Raw genomic sequence first — 16,989 nt, forward strand, 5'->3', positions numbered from 1 at the left:
GGCAAGTAACAGAAACCTGAGGCCTACTACTAATCATCACCAAATGTCAAATAAATGCTGTAATCAAAAGAGATCCTCTTCACCAAAACAAGTACCTCTTTCAGTGTGAGCACCCAACATGCAAGACTGGCTTCATTTAAGTACCTTATACTTCTGTCTCAATTCTTCTGTGTCTTCTTTTTCTACTTCTAGGACACGGCGCCGTTCGGTAGCATCTTCAGCATAATCAAGCTTCACAAAAATAGATATAATTAGTCTCCATTCCTAAAGAACCCCCCAATTAACTATTAAAAAGTCATTTGTACTACGGTATTGCGTGAAAATTAAAAACTTCATATTATACTCAGCCACCTCTTGCTTTATTGTCACCTCACAAGAAATATGTGTGCAAAATAGCTAATTAATCCTTTTGTGCTGGTGGTTCCCAACAGGCACATTTTTGATAATAACAGACTTTACTTCGACGTTTAATGCCAAAGAATTAGGAATGAATGGAGAAAAGATTTTAGGCAATGAAAAGAAGGTATCACAGATGACAGCTGTACACATGGGCAAAGCTTCTACCACAACAAACATTTTTAGAGTTGAACAACAACGGCTAATGAAATGAGCACCAGGGTCTGGGTTTGAAGTCTGATCTTGCCTTGTGGTACAACCCTGGGCAAAACATTCAGCTTCGTGGAGCGCCCGGGTGGCTCAGTCAGTTAGGCATCCAATGCATGATTTCAGCTTGGGACATGAGATTGAGCCCTGCGTAGGGCTCAGTGCTGAGCATGGAGCTTGCTTGGGGTTCTCTCCCTCCCTCTCCCTCTGCCTCTCCCTTGCTTGCAAGCGCTTTCTTCTAAAAAAAACAAAAAACAAACAAAACAAAACAAAACAAAACCGCAACATCCAACTTCTTTATGCCTCTGTTAAAATAGGGGAATTATCTGTCATCTACCTGCCTCAAAAGCAGCAGTAGGTGAGAATGTAAAAAAAATATATATTTTGGGGGGGCATCTGGGTGGTTCAGTCAGGTAAGCATCCGAGTCTTGGTTTTAGCTCAGGTCACGACCTCGCAGTTTCATGGGTTCGAATCCCACGTTGGGCTCTGCGCTGCCAGTCCAGAGCCTGCTTGGGGTTTCCTCCCTCCCTCCCTCTCTCTCTCTCTCTCTGTCCCTTCCCCACCTGCACTGTCTCTCTCTCAAAATAAATCAATTTTTAAAAAATTTTTAAAAATATATATTTTAACTTTTTATTTTAGAGAGAACACATGAGTGCAGGAGAGGGGCAGAGGGAGAGAGAATTTCTATTTATTTTTTAAAGGTTTATTTTTATGTTTGAGAGAAAGAGTGCAAGCGGGAGAGGGGCAGAGAGACAGGGAGACAGAGGATCCAAAGCGGGCTCTGAATTGACAGCAGGGAGCCTGATGTAGGTTCAAACTCACAAACTGTGAGACCATGACCTGAGCTGAAGTCAGACGCTTAACCAACTGAGCCACCCAGGTACCATGAGAAATTTTAAGTTTATTTACTTAGTTTGAGAGAGAAAGCACACATGTGAGTGGGGAGGGGCAGAGAGAGAATCCCAAGCAGGCTCCACACCGTCAGCAAGGAGCCTGATGCGGGGCTTGAACTCACTAACTGTGAGATCATGACCTGAGCTGAAATCAAGAGTCAGATGTTTAACGGACTGAGCCACCCAGGTGCCCTGAGAATTTTAAGCAGGCTCCATGCTCAGTGCTGAGTCCGTGACTCTGGGATCATGATCTGAGCTGAAATCAAGAGTCAGACATTCGACCAACTGAGCCACCCAGGCACCCCAGAATGTACAATATATTTTTAAATGACCAAAGAAAAACACTAAAATTACATTCTAATATATGTATTCTTTTTTTTTTTAAATATATGAAATACATTGTCAAATTGGTTTCCATACAACACCTAGTAATCATCCCAACAGGTGCCCTCCTCAATACCCACCACCCACCCTCTTCTCCCTCCCACCCCCCATCAGCCCTCAGTTTGCTCTCAGTTTTTAAGAGTCTCTTATTGCTTTGGCTCTTTCCCACTCTAACCTCTTTTTTTTTTTTTTTCCTTCCCCTCCCTCATGGGTTCCTGTTAAGTTTCTCAGGATCCACATAAGAGTGAACACATATGGTATCTGTCTTTCTCTGTATGGCTTATTTCACTTAGGATAACACTCTCCAGTTCCATCCACATTGCTACAAAGGGCCATATTTCATTCTTTCTCATTGCCACGTAGTACTCCGTTGTGTATATAAACCACAATTTCTTTATCCATTCATCAGTTGATGGACATTTAGGCTCTTTCCATAATCTGGCTATTGTTGAGAGTGCTGCTATAAACACTGGAGTACTGTGATAAATGTATTCTTGCATTAGCATCTGAATTTGGAATACCAATAAATACAACATTAAAAAAAATAAACTAACGAGATCAATTTACCTCCATTTCCATGCGACCCATGCCCATGACATCATATTTGACGACAATCGGAATGGGATCTGTTCTCCCTGTAACAGGAACACATAATCAAGGTAAGAGGCAAAGCTAAGCCAACAGTTCACTTCATACATTGGGTTTGGGTGGTTAGAGATCTTGCCTTGGAGTGCAGAGACCAGAAAGCTACAGTGAACCAAACACAAGCCATTCTCACAGCTTACGACCAAACCTACCTCTCCCAGTTTAAGCCCAACTAACCACCTTGGTTGACGTTCCAGTTGGAAATAATTCCAGATTACTATGGCAAAATTAAATAAATAATGCAAAGCACTTCTAAGCAATGGCACCAGGAGATTTAAAATCAAAAACTTTAGAAATTGCTTTTTAAAAAGACCCCCAAATAACTTTCCATTAAGAATCATTTCACTCTTACTATCTACTGACATCCCCCCACATACACTTTTAAAACCAGTAATAAATACTTCAAATTACATGCTTAAATAAAAGGGCACTGTTTCAAACATGATACAGGAAACCTGCAACTAGGTAACTGCAACTCAGCATGTTTAATATTTTTTTTTGTTTTCAAAAGATGTTTTACAATTAACTGGGGCTGTGAAAAATTTTTAAATAAAAAGCAACAGTTAGTTGCCCTTAGGGACAAATTTTACTTTTAAACTGGTGCTCTGAGATCCCATTTTCCAGAGTGGATTTAACACTGGCTATAGCAATCGGTAAGCTGTGAAAAGGACTAGTTGCGAAGAAAATTGACTTTTAACTAATCAATCTATGCTGGAGATTTTTTTAAATGTATATTTAATCCACTCATAACCAGCCAAACAAAGCAAAATGGGGCAGACAAGCACTTTACTACCACAGCTGTTTTACATCACAACTTGCGCTTTTTATTGTGATGTAAGCCCACTGAAAAGAGGACTTACTTACCTTATCCGTTGCACACCTTTAGTGAAAAAACACAATGTTTACTTCCCTCATCATTTCACTCAGGCTGGTGTAAACAACTGTTTTTTTGTTTGTTTGTTTGTTTTGTGTTTTTGTTGTTGTTATACACACATATGTATTATACCTTTGGGCTAAAAGATGAGTTTTGTCAGGCTAAATCTGAGGTATTACCAAAACCAATTAAAAATAAATAAATAAATAAATAAATAAATAAATAGCTAAATAAATGCCATATTCATGACTGGAGTCCTGGAGAAAAAAGAAGAAACTATTCTCTAAGTGACTGGCAACCACTCATATCCAGTTGCTCCATACTTGTGTGTAATTTTTGTCTTTAAAACATAATGAAAAACAAATTCAGAAGTTTACTTATCACCAATATCTCATTATTGTTTTCAAACAATAAATAAGGAGATAATTAGGAATAATTAACAGTGAAAGTTGAAGTTAATAAAGACCATTTCATGCCAGAAAAAAAAAGAGAAAAAAGTTCTAAAATACAGACTTCTTTTAGATACTGTTAAAGACTGCCAGTTAATCAAAATGAAAATGCATTACTACCTTATGCCCAATGGTATAATAAATAAGCAGTGACTGCAATCTTTAGCAAAAGGACCAAATTGAAGACAGGTTATAAAAATGACTTCCTAGGTGCAATATCACTTTCATAACGTCTCAATCAGGGATTTACTGGTAAAATACACAAATGGTCCAATGAAAGAATTGAAAAGAAATGTCAAAGAAATTTCCTTTTTTTTGTTTTGTTTTGGTTTTTTCAGTCTGTCAGAATTTGTTTTGCAAGAATCAAGAAAGTTTTGGTACAAATTCATTACCTCTGTAAACCCCTGTTTATAAACTCTGCATTAGTACTTTTGCCTCCTAAGGCAGTCAAAGTTTGTTTTAATTTATTTATAAATTGCAGTAGCAAGTGCTAGTGCCCATTACATTGTGGGGAAATCAAGTTTTTGACAGTATTAGAATTTAATGTTTTAACTGATTTTTTTGGCAGTTCTAACACAAACAGATACATCCCTTCTTAACATTACCCTTTAATGAACAAGGATCAGACAAGTTGCATAAGGAAAGGAAAGGAAAATGAAAAAGACCAAGCAGAAGGATGAAGGCTACAACAGAGAAAGTAAGCCTAACATATTGGTGCACTGATGACAAAAGGAGTAATTCAGTCTGAAAATAAAAAATTACCACTGCTAAGTTTACCATCACCACAACAAGTCCAGGATCATAATGCTGTAAAAAAGAAACACCATCTGTTAGGCAGAAACCATGAGGGCAGGAAACAGGCCTTCTAGCAGGCAGATAAGGAGGGGTAAAATAATTATTGGTTTGTCCCTCCCCCAATTTCAGCTGCAGACAGAGGAAGGACACTTCCAGCTCCAGCAGTTGTTTTCACATTGGTCTGACCAGGGTGTGAGATTTTTGCGCTGTTACTCGGGAATATGTCCAACCTCCTCTTTAATAATGCAGGGAGCGGTGGGGGGAGGGGGGCATGTTACAGCAAGAACTCGCTCTAGCTTCCAATCTCTCACTTAACTATTCATTCTGGTAAATCAGTATTCAGGGCCCAACTTCAGACTTCTTGAAGAAATAACATCAAAGACAGATCAACTGGAGAGTGATCAAGTCATTTCCTTCAGTAAAAGAACTCTAAGAGGATCTGTGGGTTGGGAGGGGAATCATCAAGACCTTGTTAAAAAAAATATAATAAATAAGAGGTCTGGAAAATAACCTTGTACACTAAGTGCTTAGAAAACTTATGTGCATTAGAGTTCTGATATGAATGAATAAAACTCTTCAAGTAAATTTCCTCAGAAATTTGCTTCCTTTTAATGAAGTGTTCCCAGGCTTGCCAACATCTTTTTGCATACAACAAAGCCCAGCTTTGAAGGAGACCAGGACTCCAGAAAGTGGCATCAAGATGGCTGTCACATTTACAATTAATCCCCTCAGAGGTAACTCATCACAGAAAACAAACAGTCTGGCTTCAAAAATAATCTGGGGCGCCTGGGTGGCTCAGTCGGTTGGGCGGCCGACTTCGGCTCAGGTCATGATCTCATGGTCCGTGAGTTCGAGCCCCGCGTCGGGCTCTGTGCTGACGGCTCAGAGCCTGGAGCCTGTTTCAGATTCTGTGTCTCCCTCTCTCTCTGACCTTCCCCCATTCATGCTCTGTCTCTCTCTGTCTCAAAAATGAATAAATGCTAAAAAAAAAATAATAATAATTAAAAAAAAATAATCTGAAGGTATTGTTAGAACATTGTTTGGTGACAGCAGGGAACTACACTTAACTGCTGAATCATCCTGCACACCTGAAAGTAATATAACACTGTGTGTTCATTACACTTCAATTAAAAAAAATACAGGGGTGCCTGGCTGGTTCAGTCGGTGGAGCATGCAACTCAATCTTGGGGTCATGAGTTCAAGCCCCACATTGGGCGTAGAGCTTACTTATAAAAATATCTATACATATATGTGACAACAACAACAACAACAACAACACCCAAAACAAAAAACAGTCTGTAGATGACTTTATTGCCTGGGCCAAGCAGCAATTTCTTTCCATTATTAAAGAGGGTCCAAACCAAGGAAAAAATCCTCTCCATTCACTCGTGATTAATGACAAATCCCATCATAAAGACACTACTGTGGAACACCTGAATAACAACTGATAGTGATGACTTTTCTTTTTTTTTTTTTTTTTTAATTTTTTTTTTTCAACGTTTATTTATTTTTGGGACAGAGAGAGACAGAGCATGAACGGGGGAGGGGCAGAGAGAGAGGGAGACACAGAATCGGAAACAGGCTCCAGGCTCTGAGCCATCAGCCCAGAGCCCGACGCGGGGCTCGAACTCCCGGACCGCGAGATCGTGACCTGGCTAAAGTCGGACGCTTAACCGACTGCGCCACCCAGGCGCCCCAGTGATGACTTTTCAAAAGGTAGGTAGCAACCAAATGTTTGCTGATAGGATATTCTCTAGAAAACTCAACTTCTTTTTTAAAATAATTGAACTAGGGGTTCTACTGGCTGGTTGAGTCAGTACAGCATATGACTCTTGATCTCAGGGTTTTAAGTCCCTGCCCCATGTTGGGTGTAGAGGTTACTTAAAAATAAAATGTTTAAAAAATAAAAATAAAATTTAAAAAACTGAACTAAATCCAGGTTCCCTACTCTTTGTTTCTTTTAAAGGAGAAAATCTCTCTTAAGATTCATTAAATTAACATTTTGTTACTTATTTCACTCCAAAGGAGGCAACTTCAATCAAAACACTAAATATTTTCTATAAAAGAAATTGTCCTCCTCAGCCAAAGATCAATAAATACTCTGTGATCCGGCCAAATGGAGAAGTGGGGCAGCGGGGGGAGGAACCCTACCAGATCTAGAATATGCCAATACTAATGTATTCATATGATGGGGAAAAATTGATATTCATATTTTCTAAATCAAACTTTAAAATGTGCATATAAGCATCTCTTGCTAAAATGTGCACCTGGGTTAAGCATCGGACTCTTGATTTCGGCACAGATCATGATCTCAGGGTCCTGGGATCAAGCCCTGTGTCAGACTCTGTGCTGAGCATAAAGCTTGCTTCAGATTCTCTATCCCCCCCTCTCTCTCTGCCCCTCCCTTACTCATGCTCTAACAAATAAACGTTTAAAAAACGTGAAGCTATTATGACTTATCATAACTAAAGAGAGAGAAGAGAATAAGGCCAAATACAAAAATTCACTGATTAACTATAGCCACCTTGTTTCTGAGAATAATCCCTCATGAATCACTTTTGATTTTAATATAGTTAAAGATACATTAATCTACAAAACTGGCCCAAAGAACTGGACTGAAGAGAAATACTTTTTTGAGAAACACTATTTTTAAAGAGAAAAACTCAAGGAATAGAACAATTGAGAAGAAAATATTAAAGGACAACCATAATTTGGTAATCAGTCACACTTCAGAATCAGAAGACATATAGGATTTCCCTACAGAAACAAATTAGAAATGAAGAAGCTTCCAAAGTGATTAAAACACTGGCTGGATAGTCAACAGATACAAGAACACCTCAATTTCTCTCTGCTGTCTTTCCCCTTACTAAGATTCATTCAACAACAAATATTCATTACAAATATTTGTTGAATTGCTACTACACTGTTGGAAGGCACTGGGCAAATGGCAATGATCAACAGAGTCCTAAACCCCAGTAATTACCTATAATTAAACAAAATTATCTTACCAACTTAAACTTCTGGCATGGGGGCGGGGAACAGAACATTTATATATATATCTGAAAAAGTTTAAATGTATATATCTGAAAAAGCTTAAAAATATCTTAAGATGTCTACAATTGTTTTTAAAGACTGACCCTAATAAAGCAGAAATAAGTAAAAGCCATCAAAAGTCACAATATTCACTTCCAAAAGGCCATTAAACTGATTAAGACCAAGAACCTAACCTGACATCTTTCTTACTTTAAGCAACTCAAACACATGTATGAAATATTTTCTGATTTGCGAAACTATTCAAAATAGAGTACTCTAGGAGTGCCTGAGTGGCTTAGTCAGTTAAGTGTATGACTCTTGGTTTCAACCCAGGTCATGATCTCCTAGTTCTCAGGCTCTGCACTGACAGCTGACACTGAGGAGCAGGCTTGGGATTCTCTCTTTCTGCCCCTCCCATGCTTTCTTTCTCTCTCTCTCTCTCTCAAAATAAATAAACTTAAAAAAAAAAAAAAAGGACTCTATATACTAAGCTATGTTAATGTATTTAAATATAATTTCATTATTAAAACAGTGATACATACAGCTTTCAGAAACAGAGAAAAAATGGTATATCTATTTCCAAGCCAAAGTTTCATTTTTGCAAATTTCTTCTGAAAAGAATAGTCTTTGGTATCATAAAAAGAATGATTACTTTCAGCATCATTTAAACTCTAATATGATATATGCCATCTCCCTGCAAACATTAACTGGAAACATCAAGCATATTATTCCTATAGACTTTAACGTTAAAAAAAAGGAAAAAAGATTTCCTACTCAACAGAATTCAAATTCTCCAATACTACCAAACTAACTATATTCTTGCCATAGCCTGTTTAGTGATCTATACAACAACCAGATTATTTTGATTTTCAAAAACAGATGTTTTCTAAGAGCACAGAAATTTAACTGTGACCTAAAAGAATTCCCATCCTTCCATCTTACCAAAGTATCAGGGCTAGCTTTACAAGATAAAGTAGTTAAATTTTAATCACATAGCCTGTGATTAATAATTTAGTATTAATAATTAAAATATATTATAAATATATATTAATATAAAAATTACTATTACTATTAAATGTTACTAAACAAGGACATAGGGCGCCTGGGTGTCTCGGCTGAATGACCGACTTCAGCTCAGGTCATGATCTCACAATTCATAAGTTCAAGCTCCGCATTGGGCTCTGTGCTGACAGCTCAGAGCCTGGAGCCTACTTTGGATTCTGTGTTTCCCTCTCTCTCTGCCCCTCCCCTGCTTGCTCTCTACCTCTCAAAAATAAATTGTAAAAAATTTATTATTTTTTAATAATTTAAAAAAATGTAAATGAGGACAAAGACAGGGCAAAAGGCTTTAGTGGGGTGCTTGGGTGGCTCAGTGGGTTAAGCATCCAACTTCAGCTCAGGTCATGATCTCACAATTTGTGAGTCTGAGCCCTGCATAGGGCTCTGTGCTGACAGCTCAGAGCCTAGAGCCTGGAGCCTGCTTCGGATTCTGTGTCTCCCTCTTTCTCTGCCCTTCCTCTGCTAGTGCTTGATCTCTCAAAAATAAATAAAAAATTAAGAAATTAAAAAAAAAAAGGGTTCAGTAAACATTTTATGGAATCAGAATGTTAAACCTGAAAAGGACATGTCATCCACAGATGACATGAGATACACAAGCCCTTAGAAAAGATTAATAAATGGAACTGTGAGATGCTTTCAATTAAAAAAAAAGTCACCTAAAGAAAATCAAACTTTTACTCCAGGTAAGATTGCTTCGGCTAATTTTTTTTTAAAGTTTACTTATTTTGAGAGAGAGAGAGAGAGAGAGAGAGAGAGAGAGAGAGAGAGAAAGAGGGAGAGAGAGGGAGAGGGAGGGGGAGGGAGAGAGAGCATGCACACGCACCTGTGAGTGTGAGTGGGGAAGGGGCAGAGAGAGGGTAGAGAAACGAGAATCCCAAACAGGCTCTACACTGGCAGCACAGAGCTGGACTCAGGGCTCAAACTCACGAACTGTGAGATCATGCCCTGAGCCAAAGTCAAAAGTTGGACACTCAACAGACTGAGCCACCCGGGCACCCGTTTGGGCTAAAAATCTCTTGACTCACTGAAGGTTGTTTCATGCTAACCACTATGATCAATTCAAATTTTTTAAATGGGAAAATCAATTTAATAAATACAATTTCAGGTTAAAATAACCCAAAATATGGGGCTCAGGGGGAAGAGGGAGAAAGAATATTAGGTCCTTAGTTTAAAAAAAAAAAAAAAAAAAGGTTAAGGGTGCCTGATTGGCTCAGTTGGTTGAGTGCCCAACTTCGGCTCAGGTCATGATCTCACAGCTTGTGAGTTTTTGAGCCCCGGGATAGGCTCTGTGCTGACAGCTCAGAGCCTGGAGCCTGTTTCAGATTCTGTGTCTCCCTCTCTCTCTCTGCTCCTCCCCTGCTCGTGCTCACTCTCTCTCATTCTCACTCTCAAAAATAAACAAACATTAAAAAAAAATTAGGTAACACTTCTGTGCCCTGAGTTTTACTTCTGTTTGTATCCTGAATAACTGACACAGGATCTGGGATAGAGCAGTGTTCAATTAAAAAGCATTTGCTGACTCAAAAGAATGAACATGTTCATAGTGGGTCTAGGACTTGTTCAGGTCTATATATTTAGTCATCATGGTGCTTTCTGCTTAATGCACAAAATACTGATAATTTACTGTCTTGTAATCATGTAATTATTTTATCAAATAGAACACATGGCCATATTATACAGGTTTCCATATCTCAAAAGATATGTAAGCTATTATAAAGAAATATTTGAATTTTGCATTACTGTTCATGAGAGGCTTGTTCAATTTGTTTTATCTACTGTTGCTCGTTAGCAGTCAGGGAGAAACCAGCATTACACGTTTAAGGAGTTAGACTTAATATTCTCTAAGGCTCACTTCAAGTTTATTTATTTAAGTACTTAATCTCTACACCCAATGTGGGGCTCAAACTCATGACCCCAAGATCAAGAGTCACATGCTCTTCTGATGGAGCCCACCAGGCACCACGGCTGACTTCAATTCTTAAGCTATAAGGAGTGGAAAATATCTGAGTAGAAAATATTTCGGAGAGTTATGTGGATAGTAGCGAGTCCTATGGCACTCTAATAATCCAACAATCCAACACCCTATTGGAGTTATATTCTCTTACTATTGGTTATTTTTCCATAACTACACTGAGAATTTTTTACTATTCCAGGATCACTCAATAACCCAAAAAAGACTTTCCACCTTCATTTAAACTTCTCCTCCTTTACTTTCCACATTACCTTCTCCCCAGTTTATCTTTAATTTTTTTCTTTCTATATTTTTCTAGGTAGTCCCAAAAAAAGCTGGGCTACAAAATCTCAGTTCTCCAATAAGAGATCATTTCTAAGCATTTGTGTCACCTTTGACAACCAGAGCCTGAGTCTCCACAGCCTCCCCTAAGGTCTCAGGATCGGTATGCAGATCAAGATATAACAAACAGAAGAAGCTTTGGAAACCATAAATCACCATGTAGGATGTTGTTGGACTCTAAACCATTTACCTCCTTAAGGCTTCAGAAAATTAAAATCATTTGTTTTCCTTTCACTTCCAAAATAAAATGAATGATGCTCTAAAATAGAAGCTGTGACAAAAATGTAATGTTTTACATACAAATTGGTGATAATGAAACAATCCTATTTACAGATGGGACAAAGTGATTATCCAGGACCAATAACCCAAGTATTACCCAAAAATCTTTCCCACATATAATTCTGTTAACAAAATGAGACTGAGTTTGAAAAGCAATGTTACACAAATATTAAATCCAAGCCGAAAGTATAAATTTAAAGAAGCATAATTTTAGCAAGAACTTCGCCCAATTAAACATATAGTTCAAATCATCTAATAAATTATTCAGCTTATGAAAAATTGAATAAACACTGTCAAAATGTTTTACTATTTATTGGCATGTGGAGGAAGACAATAGTGGCTATGTATGTGTACTGAATAGCAAGATATTAATCCATGGTATGTCCCATTTATAATAGATGAACTCTGCATGGAATATAAGAATTCAGAATGTCAAGTAGATTGAAATTACTCAAAAATCTCCCTTATTTCCTTTGGACTCTCTGCTAAGAGTCCAGAGATGTTAGGGCATCCCTAGAAAAAAAATTTTTTTTTACAGTCCTAAACTCTATGAATCCATATAGCATTGAAAGCAATTTTGTTTCCTCTTGGTTCCTATCTATCAAATACTGGTTCACTAGTGAATGTTTATAATTTCAAGTATTTCTACCTGGTTGGACTAGTCTATTTACAAAAACAGCATCATCACTGTATGCTCTATATTGCTCATTTAAAAAGTTTCTTGGACACTCCACTTTCTTGCCTAAATAAGTAACCCAATTTCTACATAAACCAGTTTCATTTTAATCATTCAAATTAACCTAGTCAAAGAAGTTCATAAGTAATGCAGTAGGAAACAATATAAAATCAGGCTAAGAATAAGACTATAAAGAAAAAATAGGGGCACCTGGGTGGTTCAGTCAGTTGAATGTCCAGCTTCTGCTCAGGTCAAGATCTCACAGTTCAGGAGTTCAAGCCCCGTATCAGGCCCACTGCTGGCAGCGAGGAAACTGCTTTGGATCCTGTCTCCCCCTTTCTCTGCCCCTCCCCCACTCATGTACACTCTCTCAAAAGAAAAAAAGACTACAAAGAAAAATAAACAGTATTATATGAATTCAGACCCCAAATCACTAATACACTTTTTAAGTTTTTTTTTTTTTTTTGAGAAAGAGAACACACATGAGTGGGGAAGAGGTAGAGAGAGAGAGAGAGAGAGAGAGAGAGAGAGAGAGAGAGAATCCCAAGCAGGTTCTGTGCTGTTAGCACAGAGCCTGATGTGGGGCTCCACCTCACAACCATGAGATCATGACCTGAGCCAAAATCAAGAGTTGGATGATTAACTGAATAAGCCACCCAGGCACCCCATCAAATCTGGCATATTCTAAGGATTCAATAAATTTATGCAGAATTAAAAAAGAAAACAGAGAACATGTAAATGCACAATTATTATCATTCAAAAGTTTATAGTCTAACGAGGGCTAAAAGACACAAAAACACTATTTATATAAGAATATTAAAAGTGCTACAGGAGAGAAATATGAATAATATGGCAGAAAATTAGAGTAATAAGACAGAAGTTATAAAAACCAATAAACAACCATCCCTTAAAGTGCCCTAAGAAAAAAATACCACATTCACAGCTACCTGTGAATTTTTTTGGCCAGAATAACCACTACATGTTTCAATTCTGTAATACTTGCATTTCTCACCACCATTGTATCTCTCCAGAACACAGAAGTGAGCCACCACATAGACTTTAAGTACATTATAGTATACTGATTAAAAGCATACTTTTGGCACCATTATTCTACCACTTATTTACTACCAGGTCTTGGGTAAAGCATGGCTCAGAATGTGAATTTTCTCATCTGAAACACAGGAACAATATCTACCTCAAAGAGCATTTAAATTAGAGAATCCATATGCAAGCACTCATTGAACACTTAATAAAATGCTAGTAGCTATTATAAAGGAGTATCACTAAACCCAGTGAACAAGGGTCTGCTAGTCAGATGCATGCATGAACTAACTGTACACTGTGCTTTTTGGTTGATGTTTTATCATCCTTCATACCTACATCTTCTTCACTGCTATCGCTCTAAGTCCTCATCATCTTATGCCGTGACAACTTTCTAAATGGTCTTCCATTCATCTTCAGACATATCATGAACATTCTAGTACTTAAATTCCACCACAAATATCCTGGCTGGTATACTGGGAAGAAAATTAGATCATAAATCAGAGAATTGGGGCTGGGTTTCAGCACTATTACAAAGACATTTTAGAACCCTAAGCCTAAATTCCTCCATCTGTAAAATGAATTTTAGATAAAATTATCTTTAATATCTCTTTTTGCTATGAAAGTCTCTCCTCTGATCAAAAACTGCCTTTGGTTTACAAAATAAAGTTCTAGATTGGTATAGTATTAAAGCCTCGCATTCAGTGTGGGTAGTTAAGAGCATGGTTTTAGAGTGTGAAAAACCGAGGTTTGAATTCTGATACTGTTGTTCACGGTTGCTTATTCTTGGGTAACTTACTAAGCTTCTCTAAGCCTCAGTTTCTCCTCCTGCACACTGAAAATAACAATAATTATTTCACGGACTTGTAAGAATTAACTATTTAAGTGCTTGGCACATGGTAAACACTCAATAAGTATTTGATTTGTGCCTATTCAAACCACTTTCCTATCACTGCCTTCTACTTATGGTTTCCAAACTGCTTCTGGAGACCCAGGACTCTGCTTCAACCAAAACAACTGTGTCATCCACCCCCCCACCTTTTATCCTTTCAAAGTTTATTTATATAGGGGTGGGGTGGGGGGAAGGGGCAGAGACAGAGGGGAAAGAGAGAATCCCAAGCAGACTCCACACTGTCAGTGAAGAGCCTGATGTGGGGCTTGAACTCACAAACCGTGAGATCAGGACCTGAGCTGAAGTCTGACCCTTAACTGACTGAGCCACCCAGGTGACCCCTGCCTTTATATATTAAGGTTCAACATCAAAAAAATACGTGGAGAGGTTCTTCTTTAAAAGAAAAAAAAAAAGGTAAAAAATCCACTGCTCTATGGGCATTCTCTACTCCAACCAGTCATGCCTACTCTTGGCCAACTGTAATCACCTTGTGTACACAAGTATTTCCTATCTTTAGTAATATCCATTCCTCATTCCTCAAGACTTCACAGTGAAGTCTTCCCTAGTCATTCCTTCTTCTGAGGACTTACAGCATTTACTCTTTAAGATTTCCCGCATTTAACTCCGAAAATAAACAGCAAACTCTAGGAGTAAGGGTAGTGTCTTTATAACATTATATATATTCATTATATGGTTTCTTGAACAAAGTATTCAATAATGTGCAAATAATTCCATGTAATTCTTCACTAGTTCCTCTTTTAATCTTCCTTTAAAAAAAAAAAAAAGTAATCTTCCTTGGGGTGCTGGATGGCTCAGTTGGTTAAGCTTCAGGTTTGGCTCAGGTCATGATCTTGCAGTACCCAAGTTCAAGCCCTGTGTCGGGCTCTGTGCTGACAGCTCAGAGTCTGGAGCCTGCTTTGGATTTTGTGTGTCTCCCTCTCTCTGCCCCTCTCCCACTCATGCTCTCTCTCTCTCAAAAATGAATTGTTTTTTTTACATTAAAAAAAAAAGTAAAGTAATCTTCCTTGATAATGTCCAATCTGCTTCTGTAACTGGTTCACTCTATCTTTTCATAGTTTTAAAAAAAAAGGGACGCGAATGATAAAATAGACTTCTGCAACTTATCTGTTCCAAATATTCATTTGAAAAACTTGCCACTTTTCTCCTGTTATTTTGCCACAAACTTAACATATATTTAATGTCTTATGATGTACCTTTCAAATGTGACAATCTCTATATTGAGACAAATAGTCTATACAGCAACTGAGCTCATGATCTCCTCTTCTCTCCCTAATCCCTCTTCCTTTTTAGTCTAGCCTTAAAACCCAGACCTCTTATTGCAGACTGCCAATTCTAATTTTATTTACTGAATGGGCTTCCTCTTTTGTTTATATTAATGAAATTTCATTCAGAAGGTCATAGGTTCTATAGAATCTGTATCTTACTAAATGTGATACATGAACTACTAAAAATTATGCTTGCTTTTGGCAACTGTGTAAAGATTGAGAAGATCATTTAATTAGCAGGAAAAAGAGGTAATTCAGCTACAGGCTCCTTCAGCTAGACCCACTTCAAGTATGACAATCCATACCTTTGTGATTTGGGGGAGCTACATGTATGTCCTCCCCCAACTACTCTTATTTTCAGTTATCAGCTTTTTCTGAGAAAGGCAAAGGTATACATAAAAAACCACTGATTTCAAAGTTGTGCTTATACTTGAATGGCAGAAACTCTAGCTGTATGCCCTTTCTAAAACTGTTTCTTCATTTATGAAATGAGTACACTAATACCTATATCATTAAGTGCAACATACAAAACATTTAGATTCTATATCAGTGTTTTGCATATAATGTGTACTCAATGTAATTTCCTTTTCCTAAAGGAAAATAAATTTCAAAAGTAAACTAACGTAGAAAGATAGCAACTTAGATTTTACAAAGACCCTATCCATAAAATTTACCTATATCATTAGAATATTAAAGGAAAATTTATGGAGGTGCCTGGCTGGCTCAGTCAGAAGAGCACATGACTCTTGATCTCAGGGTCATGAGTTCGAGCCCCACATTGGGGGTTCAGTTTACTTAAAATATAAAATAAAGGAAAGCTCGTTTTTCTCAATCAAAGAATGATTTTTCTTAGGAAGTTAGTGAAGTTTTAAAAGGTCAACATTCTGGGGCACCTCGGTGGCTCCGTCAGTTAAGCATCTGACTCCTGGTTTTGGCTCAGGTCATGATCTCACTGTTAATGGGATCAAGCCTCACGTCAAGCTCCTTGCAAATTGTGCAGAGCCTGTTCGGAATTCTCTCTCTCTGCCCCCACAATAAATAAATAAACACTAAAAAAATAAATAAATAAAGATCAACATTCTAATTTAACAATAAAGTCTAAATTATAACACTACATATTTCTGTTGTATTCAATCCAAGTCTAGTTTTCCTTCAGTAAAAAAAGTAGTAATAACACTGTTATTACTAGGTAATATAGGCCCTACCCAACTATATTCATCATTTATTTGCTAACCGAAACTGCAAGCCAAAGGGGATGGCTGGCACATATATATAAAACCAAAGAAACACACCCTGCTCTACTCTGCTTTAATTCCGCCTACTCTTTTTCAAAATAATTTTCTGTATTTTTAAATAGCAATGTAAGTATACTGTATCAAATTTTAAAAGAATATAGTAAAAAGCCAAGCATCTGGGTGGCTCAGTCAGCTAAGCATCTGACTTCAGCTCAGATCGTGATCTCACGGTTCATGAGTTTGAGCCCCGTGTCAGGCTCTGTGCTGACAGCTCAGAGCCTGGAGCCTGCTTCTGCTCTGGATTCTGTGTCTCCCTCTTTCTCTGCCCCTCTCCCACTTGCGCGCGCGCTCTCTCTCTCTCTCTCTCTCTCTCTCTCTCAAAAATAAACATTGAAAAAAAAGAGAGAATACAGTGAAAAGTAATTCAGTTTCCCTTCAGAATCTACCTTTACAAGGATTTTTTTCTGCATAGTCAAGCAAATACGAACAAATATATAGGCAAATACAAACAAATATATAGTCATATCCCAGAGTGTGCCCATTTAAAGTTT

The 16,989-nt window shown here is 37.7% G+C and overlaps 1 protein-coding gene across 6 annotated transcripts in view; it reads right to left on the bottom strand.

The window, feature by feature from the left end:
* The window catches only part of GPATCH8 (G-patch domain containing 8), a 99,266-nt gene that overhangs the window by 38,857 nt on the left and 43,420 nt on the right, over positions 1 to 16,989 (bottom strand). For 3 of the 6 annotated variants that reach the window (XM_043584723.1, XM_043584722.1, XM_043584724.1), the window contains 3 exons: positions 4,612 to 4,656; positions 2,449 to 2,516; positions 145 to 231 (listed from right to left, as the gene is read on the bottom strand). In XM_043584723.1, the coding sequence (XP_043440658.1) occupies positions 145 to 231; positions 2,449 to 2,475 (114 nt within the window). In that variant the 5' untranslated portion in view covers positions 2,476 to 2,516; positions 4,612 to 4,656. The remainder of the gene's footprint in view (positions 1 to 144; positions 232 to 2,448; positions 2,517 to 4,611; positions 4,657 to 16,989) is intronic. The other 3 variants (XM_043584719.1, XM_043584721.1, XM_043584720.1) reach the window with 1 other exon arrangement.

Source organism: Prionailurus bengalensis, chromosome E1 (genome assembly GCF_016509475.1).
Source record: "Prionailurus bengalensis isolate Pbe53 chromosome E1, Fcat_Pben_1.1_paternal_pri, whole genome shotgun sequence".
Classification (NCBI taxonomy): domain Eukaryota; kingdom Metazoa; phylum Chordata; class Mammalia; order Carnivora; family Felidae; genus Prionailurus; species Prionailurus bengalensis.